The sequence below is a fragment of the Peromyscus maniculatus genome, chromosome 5 (genome assembly GCF_049852395.1).
Source record: "Peromyscus maniculatus bairdii isolate BWxNUB_F1_BW_parent chromosome 5, HU_Pman_BW_mat_3.1, whole genome shotgun sequence".
NCBI lineage: Eukaryota > Metazoa > Chordata > Mammalia > Rodentia > Cricetidae > Peromyscus > Peromyscus maniculatus.
In genome coordinates, this window is record NC_134856.1 from 81,976,401 (window position 1) to 81,991,994 (window position 15,594).

The window sequence follows — 15,594 nt, forward strand, 5'->3', positions numbered from 1 at the left end:
ATCATAACATCAGCTAGCAATATATACATCCTACACTAAAGAATTATAAAGTACCAACATGGCCAGGAGAATAGTGTATCTTAACTAACACACAGGTCAAGAACTTGGGTTGGAAACATAACTTAGAGCAACATTTTTGATAGAATGAAAATCCTACCTACTCTTTAAAAAGTCTATAACAGGGCCAGCCAGATAGATGTGGTGGTTTGAATGAGAACAGCCCTATAGGTTCATATATTTGAAAACTTAGTCCCTAGTTGGTGGAACTGTTTTGGGAAGGATTAGGGGGTGTGGCATTGTTGGAGGAGGTGTGTCACTAAAGGTGGGCTTGGAGGTTTTGAAAGCCCATGCCAGGTCCAATTCTTTCCACCACCAGACCCACATGGTGAGAGAAGAGAAACAATTCCCAAAAGTTGCCCTCTGACCTCCATATGTACACCACAGTACACTGGTGCACTTGTGAGTGCATATATATATATATATATATATATATATATATATATATATATGAGAAAAATTAATATAACTTAAAAATTAAAAACCAGTCTATAGTTGTTTGCAAGATGAGGAAGTAACATTTTTCCACTTACAACCAGAAATGGTTGGGGTAAGCAAATCAACCTTGGTGGTTTGGCAGAGTAATTCACCTGTAAAGTTACCTTCTGTATTAGTAAAATATTATACTTACTTTCCTTTCAGGCTTCTGAATTTCTGGTAGAACTGCACAGAAAGGTTTGATAACTTCTAAAAACTTGACTGTAAAAAAAATTATCAAGTTTAAAAATGTATCTTTTAACAGTTTGAAAAACAAATTGTCTTTAACAGCTGTTTATCCCGTCCACCCAAATTAAATAATCATGATGTTCTCAAGTTCAAAGAAGTAGGTCTGCAATAGATAAGACCATCCAAATGGCTAGTGAGTAAATAATGAAGGAAAGTCAATAATGAACCAGGACTTTGCTTCTTCATGCTTAAACCCAATCCTTGTATATATACAGAACAGGAAATATTCAGATCACCACTATGAAAAATAAGTAAATGCAGTTTACTACAATACTTCGATAATGCACTAATAGATGGCGGGACAGAGAGAGCCTTTCCCAGGGATGCTATAGAAGGAAATGAGCTTAACCTCAAGTACTGACTTAAACAGCTTAAAGATGGCAACATTCACTAGGCAAAGAAAGAGGGGAAAAAAAATCAGGATCACTTCCTACAGGCAACTTTTTAAAGCCTACCAACTCTACTTCATTTCAGTTAGCCGCATTTCACAGCTTGGTCATTCTCCAAGTAACCACATCCAAGTACTTACACACAAGAATCAGCTCAGAGAATGGCAATTACATTTCATTATAAAGTACTGCTTTCCCAAGCTACTTCTGAAGTAATATAAAGTAAGATAAACCAAGGTTTAGGGATCTTCGCTATCTCCTAAGTCCCGCTGGACTCACAAAGGTGTAAGTTACCGATGTCAGTTAGAATTTATAATTGTCATGTTTGCTATCTAAGTACAAGTTTGGACTATTTAGAAAGTAGATCTAAAAATCTGAAAACATTCACCTGTAATAAAAAAAAAAAAAAAAAAAAAAACTATGGGTCACATCAGGAAACTTCCTAGAGTCTCCTTATTCCTTTTCCTTACCAAGCGACCCTCCGGGATTTCTTGGCATTTTATGATTCGCTGTACTGGCGTTCGGGTTCAAACAATGCTGTTGCGTGCCTCCATGTATTTTTCCTATCCTGAGAATTCCATTTATCATTCTAACTCAAGGCCAAGGGTCTTACCTATTCCCTTTTCCAAATGTCTACCAGTTGTCCAAAGGGTGTATGGCTTGGACCTTCAGCTAGGCACCCCTTTAGACACAAACGTGTGAACTGCTAGGTTAAGTATTTGCGTGAATACACATGAGGATGGATGTTTTGGGGCAGGGCCCTCGAAGGATCCCCACAATACGAGGCCTCGTCCTACCGCGCGCACCAACTTACAGTTTTCAATGAACACCACAGAATGACTGGGATGAATATTTCAAGGAAAATGCTGAGCTACCGATCACACGCCTTTCCTCCCCTAAAACACATGCTATGAATCACATAAAAAAAATGAAGGAGACTTATTCATCGCAACACGCCAAGGAAGCGTGATTCAGGAATTTAAAAAAAAAAAAAAAATGAGCTTCCTAAGATCCAGAAAAATCCCAAGTGGTCCAAGCTAGGGAGAGTGTCCTAACTCCCCGCCCCCCAGCCAATGGCCTCCCCGCGCCATCCACGCTCCTAGCCGCCTAAGGGACGCAAACCGGGACCTCTGGGTCTCCGTGACCCGCCGGGCAAGGCCTCGCTGACCGGAGGCGCCTCGGCGGAGGCCCCCCGCTCGCGCCATCCGCCGCGACCCCGGCGAGGCCTGCGTATCTTCAGCCCCCCCAACGACCCCCAGGGGGAAGCCGCTCCACGGCCCGTAGCCCGGAGGGACCCGCGACCCTGAGGTTCCCGCTCCCGCCACCACACTCACTGCCCATGGCGGCGGCTCGGGACACCCGGCGAGGAACGGCGGCCTCGCAGCTGCTTCTGCTCCGTTCCTCACGACTCTGGCCTAGGCGACGGAGGCTTGGGACACGCTTCGTCCGTCCCCGCACAAGCTCCGCCCACGAGTCATGTGACACGCGCTCTCAGCTCCTCCCAGACCCGCCCCCAGATCTGGCCCCAGCCGTTGGACGACGGCCACCGCGTTGCCATGGCCACCACTGGCGCGGCGGCAGGGGCGGGGCTGCCACAGTGGGCGTGTCTTGGTTGCCCTACCCAGTTCCGTGGCCTCCCAGAGACAGGCCTTGGGGGACCCAGGGTTTTCCTTTTCGGGGCTGTTTTCCCAGATTAGGTTTCCTAGTTCAGGCATCCCGCTGGTCTCCTGAGGCCTGGGGCTGAGCTTCCAGAAACAACCTTTTCTTTCGGGCCCATCTTAAGTGTAACTTCTTAGAGATTTGTAAAAATTTGGTGACACACTGTGCATTCAATAGCTTACAAAAGTACTCTCCAGTTTACTACCACGTGCTTTCCCCATCTCCAAAGTACAGACATCAAGGTTTTATGCCTCCTGAGATTGAGGAGTTCACTGAAATCAGTTCTTTGACCCATCTGGTGGCTCCTCCTGCTTCTCCAATTTGTGTCTTCTTGGACAGCATGTGGTTAAAAAACAAAAAAACAAAAAACACAGTGTTAGCCGGGCGGTGGTGGCGCACGCCTTTAATCCCAGCACTCGGGAGGCAGAGCCAGGCGGATCTCTGTGAGTTCGAGGCCAGCCTGGACTACCAAGTGAGTCCCAGGAAAGGCGCAAAGCTACACAGAGAAACCCTGTCTTGAAAAACCAAAAAAAAAAAAAAAAAAACAGTGTTAGAATTCAATCAAACCAGCAGTGGTGGCGCACGCCTTTAATTCCAGTACTTTCCAGTACTTGGGAGGCAGAGGCAGGCGGAGCTCTGCGAGTTCGGGGCCAGCCTGGTCTACAAAGCGAGTTCCAGGAAAGGCGCAAAGTTACACAGAGAAACCCTGTCTCGAAAAAACAAAGCGAAACAAAACAAAACAAAAAAAGAATTCAGTCAGCCCTACATTTTAATCTCCAGGAATGCCTTTGGGCAATCAACCTAGATGAGCTACTTTGACAAAATATACACAACAGCAGCCACCTTATGCGGGTGTAAAATTTAAATTGAGACACTAGTATACACGAAGGCTTTTAGATTAATTTTCCTTTCTCAAACTTTAAACCACTTCCTCGAAATCAAGTCTGTGTTCTAATGTCTGCTGTAACAAGCTAAGTCGAAGGTGACATCCTATACTCAGTCAGTCATCAGTCAAATCCAAAGACGTGTTCTCCTGTTCAGATCTAGAACCAAGAAGGAAACAAGATAAGCACCTGGAGTGGGGGTGGGGACCGTAAGGGTTGTCTTGCAAGGGCCTGCAAGGGTTTTTCTCACCGTGTTTGTGGCCAGCTGGGAAAACTCAGAGGATTAATATTTGCACTTGCAAAGAAAGGCTCTCTCAGATCCTGCCATCAGTGCTTATTGTGAGCATTGGCTTGTCCTTTTGGCTTCCCAATGTGTTCTGGGCCTCCTCACAACATTGTAACTTAGTGCCAAGGGATGCCATTGGAAATGTGTATCAGTTATTGTAGTAGGCAGCCAGGAAGGTCTGCTCAAGTTCTGGGAGAGGAGAGAAAAGACGTTGTCTCTAGGGGAGGGTGAGACACAGCTGGAAGACCTTGAGTGATCTCCCATCCTTTGAACTCACCCTGATTTCATCCTACTTTGTTGGCCATTCTTTTTCTTCCCCTCACCCCACCCCTGTTACTCCTCCTCTTTTTCTTAAGAATCTCATGTACCCCAGGAATCGGTTGATTTCACAGATTAGCTGGAGTAACCCCTCCACTATTCTTCAGTCTTTCTGGACTTCCCAAATGCGACCCAGAACTTCCTTGACCTATATGTCACCAAATCTCTGTCTATCAGGATTATCATTCTACTTTTAGTCTTCCAATTGTTTTAGCATATCTACCCAGGAAATCTCTTGGGTTGGAGAGATGGCTCAGCAGTTAAGAGCACTTATTGCTCTCTGCAGAGGACTTGCGTTCAGTTCTGTGCTAGCTAGTTTTATATCAACTTGACACTGGCTAGTCATTTGAGAAGGAACCTCAAGTGAGAAAATGCATCTATAAGATTAGCCTGAGGACAAACCTGTGGAGCATTTTCTACATTGATGATTAATGTGGGAGGTCCCAGCTCACGGAGGGCAACGCCACACCGGTCCTGGATACTGTAAGATAGCAGGCTGAGAAAGCCATGAGAACAAAGCCATTAAGAAGCATTTCTCCTCAAAGAGACCACAGAGACTTCATCCAGCAACTGATGGAAGCAGTTACAGAGTCTGACAGCTAAACATTAGGCAGAGCTTGGGGGGTCCTGCAGGGGAGAGGGAATGACTGGAGGTTCTAGAGAGGTCAGGGACACCAAGAGAACACAGCCCAATCAATTGACCAAGACTCATGGGGGCTCACAGAGACCAGGGAGCCTGTAGGAGTCTGACCTAGGTCCTCTGTATGTATGTTATGTCTGAGTAGCTTGGTGTTCTTGTGGGATTCCTAACAGTGTGAGAGGGGGCTGTCTCCGACTCTTTTGTGGGCTTGTGTGACCACCCCTTTCTTCCTGCTGGGCTGCCTCATCCAGCCTTGATGTGATGGTATGTGCCTGGTCTTATAGTAGCATATTATGTGTGTTTGGTGGATGTCCCTGGGAGGCCTGTTCTTTTCTGAGGGGCGACAGAGGGAGGGTGGATCTGGGGGAGAAAGTGGGGGGGAGAGTGGGGAGGGGAAGGAGGAGAAACTGTGGTCAAGATGTGATATATGAAAGAATTAGAAGAAGAGAAGGAGAAAGAAGGAGAAAAAGAAGAGGAGGAGGAGAAGAAGAAGAAGAAGGAAGCATTCCCCCGGGACTTGTGCTTCAGTTTCTGCCTCCAGGTTTCTCCAGGTTCAGTTTTCTGACTTCCTTCAATGATTGTCTGTGACGAGGCTGTGATTAGTAGGTTTTATGTTTCGTTTTATCAGATGTCAACAAAAACATGATAGAGTCGTTTGGGGGTTATTTGTACAGGGTGTGTTATATATTTTATGTAAAATGAACTCGCTGAGAAGCTGAGATAAAACTTAGACATCCAAGTATATCCAAGAGAAATGTAGAGAAGCTTCTGGAACGTCAAGACTAAAAAGCATTGACCCATAATCTGTGACTTCTTTCCTGGGCAACCCCCTTTCCTTCCATTTTGTAAAAGAAATACTGTTTGTATCGCCATTTCAAGAATCTTCAAAATGGAGAATTCAAACTTAGTTCTCAGCCTGCACATCTGGCTACTTACAACTATCTGTAACTCTAGTTATAGGGGATCTGGAGCTGTGGCCTCTGCAGGCATCTGCATTAGCATGCATACACACACACAAACACACACACACACATGAACACATTCTCTATCACATAAATAAAATAAGTCTTTTTTAAAGTAGTAAAACTTCCAAGATAATACAGGCAAACTAAAGAAGTTATTTTCAGAATACTTTCCCAAACAGGAAGAAGTATATGAAAAATTGAGCAAAATGATTTTTACAAGGTAGAAAATTTTATTTTACTAAGAATAATATATCATTTCAAGCAAAATTGAAGTTCTCCTATGGTTGTTAATATTCTAACTTACTTACTACATAATTTAAGTTCTATTCCTCACTGAACGTTAAACAAGCATAATTATGGGTAGTAGATATGAGAGACTAATGTCACATTTTTAAGAGGAATAAAATACAGAAGTGCATGTTTGATTTGAATTCTTCAAATGGTCCCTTCTGTAAAACAATTCAAAATGTGGTTGAGACAGAAGACACTCTCATGGCTCATGCAGGTAAAACCATAACAAGAAATAGTAAACTTGTGAGGTAAATTGTTATGAAGAAATTCAGAAAGAGCAAGACAATTTTCTGTTCTTTTCTTTTCTTTTTTGGTTTTTCAGACAGGGTTTCTCTGTGCAGCCCTGGATGTCCTGGAACTCACTCTGTAGACCAGGCTGGCCTTGAACTCAGAGATCTGCCTGCCTCTGCCTCCTGAGTGCTGGGATTAAAGGAGTGTGCCACCACTGCCTGGCTATGACAAAAATATTCTTAAATATATTAACTTCCATCTTATTTTATAATTAGTTTTAAAATCTTTTAAGAAACCTAGAGATCTGAGGATAAAGATATGTTATGCTTTTTTCTACCTAAATATACATTATTATTCTTATTCAACAGGCCCTTGAAATTTTACTGATTTATATAAGTGGTACTAAGTTACATGATTTATAAGGCGTGACACAGGAAGAAGGACTAAGGAATATAGAAAGAAAAGGGAGGTAAAGGTTGAGGAAAAGGCTCAATGGTAGAGTTAGTAAGCACAAGGCTCTGGAACTGATACCCAGATCCAGAGAAAAGAGAGAGGAGAGAGAGAGAGAGAGAGAGAGAGAGAGAGAGAGAGAGAGAGAGAGAGAGAGAGAGAGAGAGAGAGAGAGAGAAAGGGGAAGCAAATACTAGAGAAATGTTAAATAATTACACTAAAGAATTATTTTAAAATGTAACTTGTAGTTTGGCATGGTGGTGTACACCTTTAATCCCAGCACGCAGAAGGCAAAGGCAGAGAGATCTGACTGAGTTCCAGGCCAGCTAGAACTGCATAGTGAGAATCTATCTCAAAAACAAAGAAAAAGATGTACATTATGAACTATTACTAATCTAGAAGTGCCTATACATTAATGATGTAAGACACCGCCCATTGCTGAAAAAAGTGGAAAGGAAACAGATGCATTCCAGCCCTTCATAGTCCCCATCACCTTTTAGAAAAACAGTATCACAAAGCAAGAATAGTACATGGTAAACGCTCCTCAAAACCAACTCAAATGAAGCCACACAGCTACTGTTTAGATTTGCTCCCAACATTAGGTTTAACACCAAATGGAATGGGTCACCTGGTGAACTCTGAGGAACCCCCAGACCTGACTTTGGGAGAGCAGCTAAAAATTAATGTACTTAATAGCACAGACATACATCATAGTTGTACCTGGAACTTTTAGAGACTAAAGTGATTAACCTGATACTGAAATCCACCTATCAGAAGTTAAAAACATCACAGCAATATAACTGGGGGGAAGGGGAACTTAATGGTAAAATAAACCACAGGTCAGTTTTGATACAGCTAACACTTCATAATTTAAAAATTATTAGCGGCCAGGGCTTTGGCTCAATTGGTAGAGGGCTCCCTACCATTCACGAAGACCAGGGTTTGCTCCTCATCACCAGCATTAACTAGGCATGGCTGCACAAATAAATAATCTTGGCACTCAGGAAGTAGAGGCAAAAAGATCAGAAGGTCAAGGCTGGTCATCTTCAGGTATACAGTGAGTATGAGGCCAGCCTGGACAACATGAAACTGTCTCAGAACACTGCTAGAAGATCTTACAATCGGAAATCTGTATTTAACAGAATTTACTTGTAAGGATAATGGATAAAACCTGAAAGAACATGAATCTGGAATGTTCTAATTTTACTGGTGTCAGATGGAACGTTTCATAGAGTGACTCAGAGATGACATAAAACAAAAATATTGCTGTTCAGAGGACTTTGAAAAGGGGGAAATTAGGGAAAGTTATGTGCGTTAAACTAATTAAGTGGTAATGTTGGGGCTGCCTATACACTGAACTTGCCTTGCTCATTTATGGTCAGTTATAGTGGAGTCTGAATACACCTGGTTAATGACCACCTTTTCCAGTTCATTCATATCTAACCAAAGCATAACAAACACTATTGTGCTGCAAAGCATACAATTGACTATCTGTTTCATTACTTATAAAATCAGTTTCCCCCTTATTCCATGTATTCCAGAGTCAGTTGTCCAAATCACTCCAGACTTCCATGCTAGCTAGGGGAAACGAGAAAAGGTGGGGGAGGCAGGTTTTCCTTTACAGCACTTTTCTTTTTTCTTTTTTTTTTTAAAAGATTTATTTATTGCCGGGCGGTGGTGGCGCACGCCTTTAATCCCAGCACTCGGGAGGCAGAGCCAGGCGGATCTCTGTGAGTTCGAGGCCAGCCTGGGCTACCAAGTGAGTCCCAGGAAAGGCGCAAAGCTACACAGAGAAACCCTGTCTCGAAGAAAAAAAAAAAAAAAAAAAAAAAAAAAAAGATTTATTTATTTATCATGAATACAGAAGAGGGCGCCAGATCTGATTACAGATGGTTGTGAGCCACCATGTGGTTGCTGGGAATTGAACTCAGGACCTCTGGGAGAGCAGTCAGTGCTCTTAACCTCTGAGCCATCTCTCCGGCCCTTTTTTTTTTTTTTTTTTTTTAAAGATTCATTTATTTATTTTGTATACAGCATGTATGACTACAGGTCATATGAGGGCACCAGATCTCATCACAGATGGCTGTGAGCCACCATGTGGTTGCTGGGAATTGAACTCAGGACCTCTGGAAGCGCAGTCGGTGCTCTTAACCTCTGAGCCATCTCTCCAGCCCTACAGCACTTTTCTTAAAAGGCAATCCTTTTTCTCCTGTTTTCTCAAAGCACATTATGAAGCGAAGGTCTTGGTGAGGGTGTCTTCATGCTGCTGCTGGTGCACTGTGCCAATTCCCACCGCAGGTGCTGGCAAAGGGGGCCGGCTTACAAGACGGAGCTGTCATTGGAGCAAAGAAGAAGTCAAGTAACGTTTTGAGTGCATCGGAGTTCTGCTCAGTTCCACAAAAAGGTATATATATTCTCGGTTAGCTTGTTCAAGCTAAGAAGAAAATATTGAATTACAGAGAATAGATTAGAGGGAAATATCTACCCTGCCTGAATTCCAGGCATGATAAGGTGAAAAAAACTATCTTTTGATCTTAGCTGTAGTTTCTTTAACTAGATGTATTTCATGTGAAAATTATTTCCGCTGGGCGGTGGTGGCGCACACCTTTAATCCCAGCACTCGGGAGGCAGAGCCAGGCGGATCTCGGTGAGTTCGAGGCCAGCCTGGGCTACCAAGTGAGTCCCAGGAAAGGCGCAAAGCTACACAGAGAAACCCTGTCTCGAAAAACCAAAAAAAAAAAAAAAAAGAAAATTATTTCCACCTAGCAAACTCATACTAAATGAATGAGCTACATTCTAATGAACATAGAATAAAAAGATAAGCAGAGGTGTAACTATTCTTATTGGTTCTCCTTTCCTGAGGAAAATAAAGACATACAGTCTAGCAGCGCTAAAAATATGTCTGCAATAAGTGTTAACTGGATGTTTCTGGCACCAAACTAAAAAAAAATCATTCATGAACATTTTTCTCTGGCACTTGGATGAGACATGATGAGGAAATAGTAGAAAAAGTAACAAACATGCAAGGTTCATAGTTTTTTGAGATACAAACACATTTTAACATAATATTACAGGCTGATCATCCTTAATCCAAAATCTGAAATTCTCCAAAATCTGGAATTTTGAAATTATCATTTCAGCCCCTAAAAGGTCTTGGGTTTTGAAGCATTTCAGATTTTGGAATTTGTTTGTTTGGTTTTTTGTTTGTTTGTTTGTTTGTTTTTTCTTTTTTTTTTTTTTTTTTTTTGGTTTTTTCGAGACAGGGTTTCTCTGTGTAGTTTTGGTGCCTGTCCTGGATCTTGCTCTGTAGACCAGGCTGGCCTCGAACTCACAGAGATCCGCCTGGCTCTGCCTCCCGAGTGCTGGGATTAAAGGCATGTACCACCACCACCGCCCAGCAGATTTTGGAATTTTTTTTGTTTGTTTTTGTTTTTCGAGACAGGGTTTCTCTGTGTAGCTTTGCGCCTTTCCTGGAACTCACTTGGTAGCCCAGGCTGGCCTCGAACTCACAGAGATCCACCTGGCTCTGCCTCCCGAGTGCTGGGATTAAAGGCGTGTGCCACCACCGCCCGGCTAGATTTTGGAATTTTTTAAGGCTTCTCAGCCTAAAAAATGTACATAAATACTTCAAAATCTGAAAAACTTACATATCTGAAATGTTTCTGGTTCTGAACATTCTGGATAAGGGAGACTCAACCCTGTAATCTAAATACATAGACAGCTCCATAAACTCAACATTTTCCTCCAAAGGAATAGTCTAAAACTAGATTTTTCTTTTTATTTTCTCTTCCTCTTGCATGTATCAGGATCTGACTATGTTGCCTGAATTGATCTCAAACTTATAAACTCAAGTGACCCCAACCTTCTAATACAGGCATGCACCACCATGACCATCTTAAAAATAGAGTTTTTAATTTCACTTTATCTTTAAATAAATGAACAAGCTGGTAATAGAAACCCTTACATTGTTACTTCAAGAGAAGAGAAGAGAAGAGAAGAGAAGAGAAGAGAAGAGAGAGAGAGAGAGAGAGAGAGAGAGAGAGAGAGAGAGAGAGAGAGAATATGAATGAATGAACATAAATATAAGAATGGGCACTCACCTTACAGGCCAGCTGTTTTTCAAACCTTGGAGAAACAAAAAACCATGGACCCATGTTCTGAGGCTCCTCCTGACTCCAAATGATATCTACAAAAAGAAACAATTTATTTCAATACCTCATGTAAACTTATATACCAAGAAGTGGAGTAGAGGAATGGATGGATGGATGATAAATAGATTTCAACTTCAATTAAATATATGCTTTTCCAACATGTTAGCAACTTAAATTTTTTTATTAATTATGTATACATATGCATGTCTGTATAAATGTATGCCATGTGAGCAGGTGCCCAAGGAGGCTAGAAGAGGACATTGGGTCCCTTGAAGCTGGAGCTACAGGTGGTTGTGAGCCACCAATGTAGATACTGGAAAGGACTCTTAACTCCTGGGCCATCTCCCTAGCTCCTGATGTTATCATCCTTTTCTCTTTCTTTCTTTTTTCCTTTCTTTTCTTTTCTGGCAAGTACATAGTTATGTGTTCACCAAAACAATCATGATGCAAACTAGTTCTTTCAACCCCAAGTCTCCTCATCCTGATTGTTTGCAGTCAATATGCTTCCGAGTCCCAAATGTTAGCAACAATCAGTCTTCAGTCTACCATGCAGTTTCACCTTTACCAAAATGCCATATAAATGGAGTCATACAGTGTGTAGCCTTTGGGGTCTGACATGAATTACCAAAATATATTCGTGATTTATCCAAGTTCTTGTAGATAGCAACAGTTCATTTCTGAGGCTCAGTGCTAGCCTGATTACTTTTAGCATCCTTGAGGCCCTGCACAGCATACAGTACCTCTTTCCTGTTTTATTGAATATGATATTACACATATTTCTTGCTAAGGGGAACTATGTTTATTCATTCCCTAGGTGAAGGACAGTTTGACTGTTCCCAGCTTGAGGCAATTACAAATAAAGCTGCTAAAAAAAAAAAAAAAACATAAAACAAATAAAGCTGCTAAAAATACCTGTATGCAGATTTTCCTGTGAACCTATTTTCATTTTCTGGGTAAACCAGCAGTGGGGATTCTGGGTTACATGGTAAATTGGGGGTTATATAACAAGAAACCATCTTCCAGAGCTGTTGCAACCACTTTCGATCCCAGCAGTGGTGAGTGAAGGTTGCTTTGTATCCTCAGTTTGTTTTTTTTTTTCGGGGTGGGGTATTTTGTATTTTAAATATATGTGGGGTATGGGTGTTTTGCCTGCATGTATATCTGTGTACCACATGTGTGCCTAGTGCCCTTGGAAGCTAAAAGAAGATGTCAGATCCTTTGAAACTAGAGTTACAGTTAGTCATTAACCACCATGTGGGTGCTAAGAATTGAGCCAGATACTTTAGAAGAGCATCTAGTGCTCTTAACCACTGAGCCATCTCTCCAGCCCCTATAATAATTTTTACAATGAAAGTTTTTCATGTTGATCAAGCCCAATTTTTAATGACATAATGGAAAATTTTCCATCTAACAAAACTCAAAGAGGTTTTCCCCTAATGGTGTTACAGTTACATTTAGGTCTGTAATTACTTAATTTCTATAAGGTGCATACAGATATCAAATTTTCCAATCCTAAGTACTGAAAGTGCTTTATCATTTACAATTATATTGCAATTATTGCATATGATGGCACAGCGCTAATGACCCACAAATTCTCAAGAAATCATGTTTAGATGATAGTAGGAAGACTGAGTGGGACACAAGAGCGACATGGCCCTAGGTACTTCAAAACATATCCTCAGATTCCATGAGATTTGGCTTTCTAGTACCTTTCACTTCCCCTACCTCTTTCCATCTTAAATAGCATGAACAGGTTTCAAGTATCTGAAAAGCAAAGGGCCCTAACAGGAGCAAGTATTGTAGAATATTAGTTGAAGATGTGTTACATTTGTTTATGCTGTGGAATATTTGTTTAATGATGCAAAGATGGGTTGCACTTTTTTTATGTTGCATTTGTTTAACTTTGTGAAGCTGTGTTACTTTGCCTGCCTAAAACACCTAATTGGTCTAATAAAGAGCTGAACAGCCCATAGCTAGGCAAGAGAAAGGCTAGGTGGAGCTGGCAGGCAGGGAGAATAAACAGAGGAGAAATCTGGGAAGAGAGATCAGGGAGCAAAAGGAGAAGGAGAGGGGGACTCCAGGGGCCAGCCACCCAGCTACAGAGCAAGCCACGGAGTAAGAAGTAAAGAAAGGTATATAGAATAGAGAAAGACAAAAGCCCAGAGGCAAAAATGAGATGGGATAATTTAAGAAAGGCTAGCTAGAAATTAGCCAAGTTGAGGCCAGGCATTCATAAGAAAGAATAATTCTCCGAGTGACTTATTTGGGAGCTGGGTGGTGGGCCCCCCAAAGAGCAAAGGGTAAAAAAAAAAAAAAGCCTTTACCTTTCACATGTTTGTATTTGCTCATCTCTTGTTGTAATGAATCCAGCGGGAACGGGCAGAGTTCCTCTATTCGAATGATGGCAAAGTCATGCTTCCTGGTCCCCAAAGATTCTCTTTGCTTCAGCAGGGCATAAAAATGTTTGCCACAGCAGAAAATGAGGGTTTTCACGCTATTGGGGACAAGGGAGGTAATGGGGTGGAGAGAAACATCCTTAAGGATTGTGTCAGAAGAAAGAGGATTCTAGATTTCAATGTGTTGCAACAAAGTTGCTCGGGGCTCTGCTTCTGGGTTCAGTTATCTGCTGAGCCCTGCAGTTCTCCTTCTGTGACACCTGTCCCCAGGGTTCACTCTTTCATACACATTCCCTTAACATGTGACTATAAGGAGAGGGGCCGAGATATAGCTCAGCAGCATAATACTTGCCAAGCGTGGTAAGGCAGTGTATTCAGTCCCTCACACGTTTATACATACACACAACACACAAAAAAATTTTTTAACATGATATAAGAAATTTTGTTCGCTTATTAAAAACCCCTACCCACAGGAGGAAACAGAGAAACATCAAATTACTTTTTTGGATCTACTGATGAGTCACCAATGACAGGTTTGAATGCTGTTCCTGGGGCCATTTCCTCAAGAGTTGACACTGCTGCCTGAAGGAGAGAAACAGCCATACTCATGTCAACAGATGCAGAAGAGCTACAGCTGTAACTCAGAGCAGATCTTATGAAAACAGTTCCAGAATTCTGGCACAGAACTGCACTCAAGCATGCCCACTAACACAGTGTTCTCCCACTAACACAGAGATACAGTTCTGTGTGCTTCAAATTAAAATGAGAAGAGCTTGCCTTGTCCCTACCATAAGGCAGTTCTCTTTTGTTTTGTTTTCTGAGACAGGGTCTCACTATGCAGCTCAGGATGGCCTGGAACTCACTATGAACACTAAGCTGGTCTTGAACTCAAGCAATCCTCCTGCAGGTGTTTCTGCACCCAGAAGAAACTGACCACTGTAGTAATTTATACTTTGACTTGGCTTGAGACTTCTGTTTCAGAATATCTGTATCAGAAGAGCCCTTCCAGAAAAAAAAAATAATAGAAATAAAACAACAGCAATACACACACACACACACACACACACACACACACACACACACACATACACACACACACAGAGCAAATAAAACTTAAACAAAATAAATACAGAACATAGAGAAAATAGAATACAAAAAAAGGAGGAAAGAAAAAAGCCTACGAGAGCTCTTTCTACTTACAGGGTACCTGAGTAACATCTTGGGAGAAGCCACGATGAGAGGTTTTCTGAAGTTCCGGACCATCTGTCTTCTGAGCAGGTGGAAATACTGAGCGGGAGTTGTCGGGTGGACCACGAACATGTTCACGGTGTCACTGTCCACCCCTTCTTCCGCACTGTCACACATCTAGGAGGGTGACGGGAAGAGAACACAGGCGCACTGAGATCGTCTACTTTAGTCCCGAACACCCACTAAGGGAGGCACGTATTCTCAGGCAATAATTCCCTGAACCTAACCCTAACCCTGAGTATTAACCAAATGAGAGACAGAGGGTTGACTCCAACCACTCATGACTAAAACAGCTACTTCCAGACAAGGCTGTTTGAAAACGGCATCTGGGAAAGATTTTTTTAAAAAACATATTCTGGCGACTTTCTCTTGAGCAGTCAGTACCCACACATGGGTTTGGAAGGTAGAGGCAAAAGAGTCAGATGTCCACAGTCATCCTCAGCAACAACTGAGTTTGTGGCTAGCCCAAGCCACATGAAAACCTATTTTAAAAAATTGGATTCTCTGTCTTTGCATGTTGTGCTCCTATCTTTCTTCCCTCTCCCTGTGTGAAGTTAAAAGCAATAGTTATCTGGCACACTTGTTCTCTGGTGCGTCTTACTTTCTGAGTGCCTCTCCCCTTTTCTTAATGCCTGTGTTTAAGCTTATATTAAAAGCTTGATGATGCCAGGTGGTGTTGGTGCATGCCTTTAATCCCAGGCAGAGGCAGGAGGATCTCTGTGTTCGGGCCAGCCTGGTCTCAGAGGGAGTTTCAGGACATCCAGGACCACATAGAGAAACCCTGTCTCAAAAACAAAACAAAACAAAATCTTTCTGCCTCCACCCACAATCTTCTGGTTACTGTAGATTAAGATGGTAAGAGGGAACACCATCAGAATTTCACTCTCTTGGTGAAATAAAATC

At 42.2% G+C, this 15,594-nt stretch overlaps 2 protein-coding genes across 6 annotated transcripts in view; both read right to left on the bottom strand.

Moving 5' to 3' along the window:
* Positions 1–2,734, bottom strand: part of Sec61a2 (SEC61 translocon subunit alpha 2) — a 37,312-nt gene extending 34,578 nt beyond the window's left edge. The window contains exons 1-2 of one of the 5 annotated variants that reach the window (XR_013051462.1): positions 2,507–2,644; positions 689–756 (exon numbers count right to left, since the gene is read on the bottom strand). Coding sequence is in view for 2 of the 5 variants with exons in the window: in XM_042278120.2 (XP_042134054.1) it covers positions 689–756; positions 1,643–1,760 (186 nt within the window). In the remaining 3 variants the exon portion in view is untranslated. Of the gene's footprint in view, positions 1–688; positions 757–1,642 lie in introns of all 5 variants that reach the window. The other 4 variants (XR_013051461.1, XM_006974653.4, XM_042278120.2 and 1 more) reach the window with 4 other exon arrangements.
* Positions 2,735–8,880: 6,146 nt separating this feature from the next.
* The window catches only part of Dhtkd1 (dehydrogenase E1 and transketolase domain containing 1), a 39,516-nt gene continuing 32,802 nt past the window's right edge, over positions 8,881–15,594 (bottom strand). Inside the window, exons 13-17 of the mRNA XM_006974652.4 lie at positions 14,644–14,808; positions 13,943–14,025; positions 13,372–13,541; positions 10,997–11,082; positions 8,881–9,228 (exon numbers count right to left, since the gene is read on the bottom strand). Coding sequence (XP_006974714.3) covers positions 9,124–9,228; positions 10,997–11,082; positions 13,372–13,541; positions 13,943–14,025; positions 14,644–14,808 — 609 coding nt within the window. The 3' untranslated portion in view covers positions 8,881–9,123. The remainder of the gene's footprint in view (positions 9,229–10,996; positions 11,083–13,371; positions 13,542–13,942; positions 14,026–14,643; positions 14,809–15,594) is intronic.